General features: G+C 23.4%; 1 protein-coding gene across 1 annotated transcript; it reads right to left on the bottom strand.

Annotated features, from left to right (window-relative positions):
• Positions 1 to 1218: 1218 nt before the first annotated feature.
• Positions 1219 to 2166, bottom strand: EHI_144390 (uncharacterized protein; the record flags this gene model as incomplete). The annotated part of the gene is made up of 1 exon (XM_643795.1): positions 1219 to 2166. The coding sequence occupies one exon, from the start codon at positions 2164 to 2166 to the stop codon at positions 1219 to 1221; it is 948 nt and encodes a 315-aa protein (XP_648887.1).
• Between the last annotated feature and the right edge of the window lie 885 nt (positions 2167 to 3051).

Raw genomic sequence — 3051 nt, forward strand, 5'->3', positions numbered from 1 at the left:
TATCAATTACAAATATATCACTTCTATCACCTTTCTCCATAACATCCACTTGTAATTTGTGTCAATGATTTAGCAGCATCACTTGTTTCAAATTTATTGTCTTTCAGAATAAAATTACCAAGTGAACTTTTACCATCACCTGTTTTTCCAATCAGAAGTAATTTAGTTTTTTTTATATCACCATGTTGTATTGAATAATTGCTACTCATTGATTAATATTCAGTTATAATTCGTTTAAATAGTAATTAAATATGACAAATATTTATTTGTAAATTTGTCGAATGATGTTTATCATTAAAAATGCTTCATGTTCATTTGAAATAATTAATTTCAATTCTGTATTGTTAAAATATTCCTCATAACATGTGTTATTTAAACGAAAACAACAATTTTAAATAAAATAATTTTCTAAAATTTCACATAAACATTATTTTAGTCATCTATTGTAACGTAACTTTTCTATTACTGAAACAAAGTATTTTTATTTGTCTCTATTTTTACATTAAAAATATTCTTTTCTGTTTAACAGAATAAAAATAATCAAAAATAAATGAAGAATTTTATCGATAATTTAACATGACATTTTGTTTTATTTTCTGGTTTGAAATACAAACATCATTTTAATATGCACAAACAACTTTTGATAGGATATTTAAAACCAAAATAAATTAATTTTACATAATTTTTGAAAATTGACTATTTTTATAATGTTTATTTTACAATAAACTCACACCCCTTTTTATTTTTTATCCCAACAATACATTTATGTTTGTATTGAAATAGTTAGTATAACGTTTAATGAAGATAATGTTATTAAAGAGTCAAAATAAAACACTAATATGAGAAGTATCATTTTTACATATACTTCAATTTATAATTAATGTTTTATTTCATTTTCAATAAACAACAAATGTTATAAAATACGATTATTTTTCTCATAATAATTACTATCTCATTTTTATTTAAATTACATATCAAACAGAATAACATCTCCGATTCTAGATGCAATAAATTTATGTTTTTATTGTGTTGAAGAAATAGTTTGATAAGTAATATCAAATCATTTTAAACTCATTTCTATTTCATATAACCTTTAAATTTCAATAAAAATTGATTTTTATTGTTTCCAAAATAAAATAAAAAAATAGTAAAAAGTAAATTTGAGAATTATTTGTTATTCTTAACGCTCAATATCTGCCTAAACTCATAGCACTATCATCAAAATGAAGAGGAAACATGATTTAAAAAATCATTACAGTATTTTTTAATTTCTTCTTTTGGATTTTCTTCTTTTGAATTATTAGAGTCTTCTTTTAGAAGTGGTTTTTCTTTACTTTCGGTGACTATTTCTTCCCAATCATTGTAACTTACTTTTCCATCAGTTCCAACTCTTTTCACTCTTTTCTTAACCTCAACAGTAAATTCTATATAACTTTTTGTTTCTTCTTTACCTTCTGTATCTCTTTTTTCTTCTTCAACAACTGGTTTTGGTTCAGTATTTTCTTTCATAACTTTCTCAATTGGCTTAATTGGAGATAAACTACGAGCCCATGCTAAAAACTTTTCAATTTCTTTATCCGTTCTACTATTATCTCCCCCTTCATCTGGTTGCGAATCAACAAAGAACATGGGGAAAGTAATATCTTCTTTTCCAGTAGTTTCTTTATCAAGTCTTTTTAATTGTTCTTGGTACTGTTTGTTTTTGATTTCCATTTGTTTTTCCAATTTCTTCTCACTAGTGTAATAAAAACACTTAGTCCATACAATACAAACATGTTTCCAGAAATCAAAAACTGGAAATTCATTGTACAACTTTTTAATCAATGATTCAAGATTATCCAAAAAAACAACGCTATTATAGTTCAAAACAAGAATAATACCATCTACTCCTTTTTGTTCATTAATGTAATTTATCATTTGATTCAACTGACTTTCATCCATTTCACTTGAGTCTAGAAGACCAGGAGTGTCAATAACAAATATATCACTTCTATCACCTTCTCCATAAAATCCCATTGTTGGTTTAACCACTGGATTTGGGTTGTCATTGACATCAAAAGCATTCTTCTTCAAAATAAAATTACCAAGTGAACTTTTACCATCACCTGTTCCTCCAATTAAAAGTAGCTTAGTCTTTTTACCTTCTATATTTGTTGGTACGCTCATTGTATATTTTAGTTATTACTCAACTCCTTTAAATATTTCACAATTGTTATAACTACAAAATTATTTTTTATTTCAGGAATGATGTTTGTCATTTTTTTACCGTTTAATGTAAAAATAAGTATAATGACGAATTATAATCATAACCATCGTATTTTAAAAATGGTAAAACAAACATACCCCTTTTATTTTATATGTAAATAATTTATATCGAATAATTTTAGAACAATTAGTTTGCAACAACAAAATAATTATTGAAAAATAAATAATTTTATAACATTTACATCGTATTTCTTTCATTTAATTTACATAAACCTTTTTTGTTTCATCGAAACCAATTATTTTATTTCAAAAATGTGTTTATATTTATCATTTATTTTCACAAACTAACATTTACTCAAGTTATTTATGGAAATTAATAAACAATTTTTAATTTATTCATTTGTTTTATTTTAAAAATAGAAGACAAGTCAAAAACAATAAACAGTTAAAATTGAATTTGATTTTTTCCATTTACTATTCTTTTGATTTAAATAAAAATTGGTAATGAAATAATTCAACACGCTTTATTGGAAATAATTTGTGTTAATTGAATGTATTAATTATTTACATTAAAATACAAAAAGTATAGTTATTATATTTTTATCTCATTACTATAAGTTTGACTCTTTATGTTTGATAACTGTATTTACACTTCAAATGACTTTTGTTTTATTCTTTCATTTGTCAGTTGTTCTTAGTGCCAACTTACTGCATTATTACTTGTTTTAGGTTTTAATAATGATACTTTACTTTTTGATTATTATTCAAAAAGGCGTTAATTGAAATGAATGTCTTTCATTTTTCTCAACCTTTTATGATAATGTGTGTTATGTTAATTACATTTTT

Source organism: Entamoeba histolytica, genomic scaffold (assembly GCF_000208925.1).
Source record: "Entamoeba histolytica HM-1:IMSS scf_1104750518483 genomic scaffold, whole genome shotgun sequence".
NCBI classification, from domain to species: domain Eukaryota; phylum Evosea; order Mastigamoebida; family Endamoebidae; genus Entamoeba; species Entamoeba histolytica.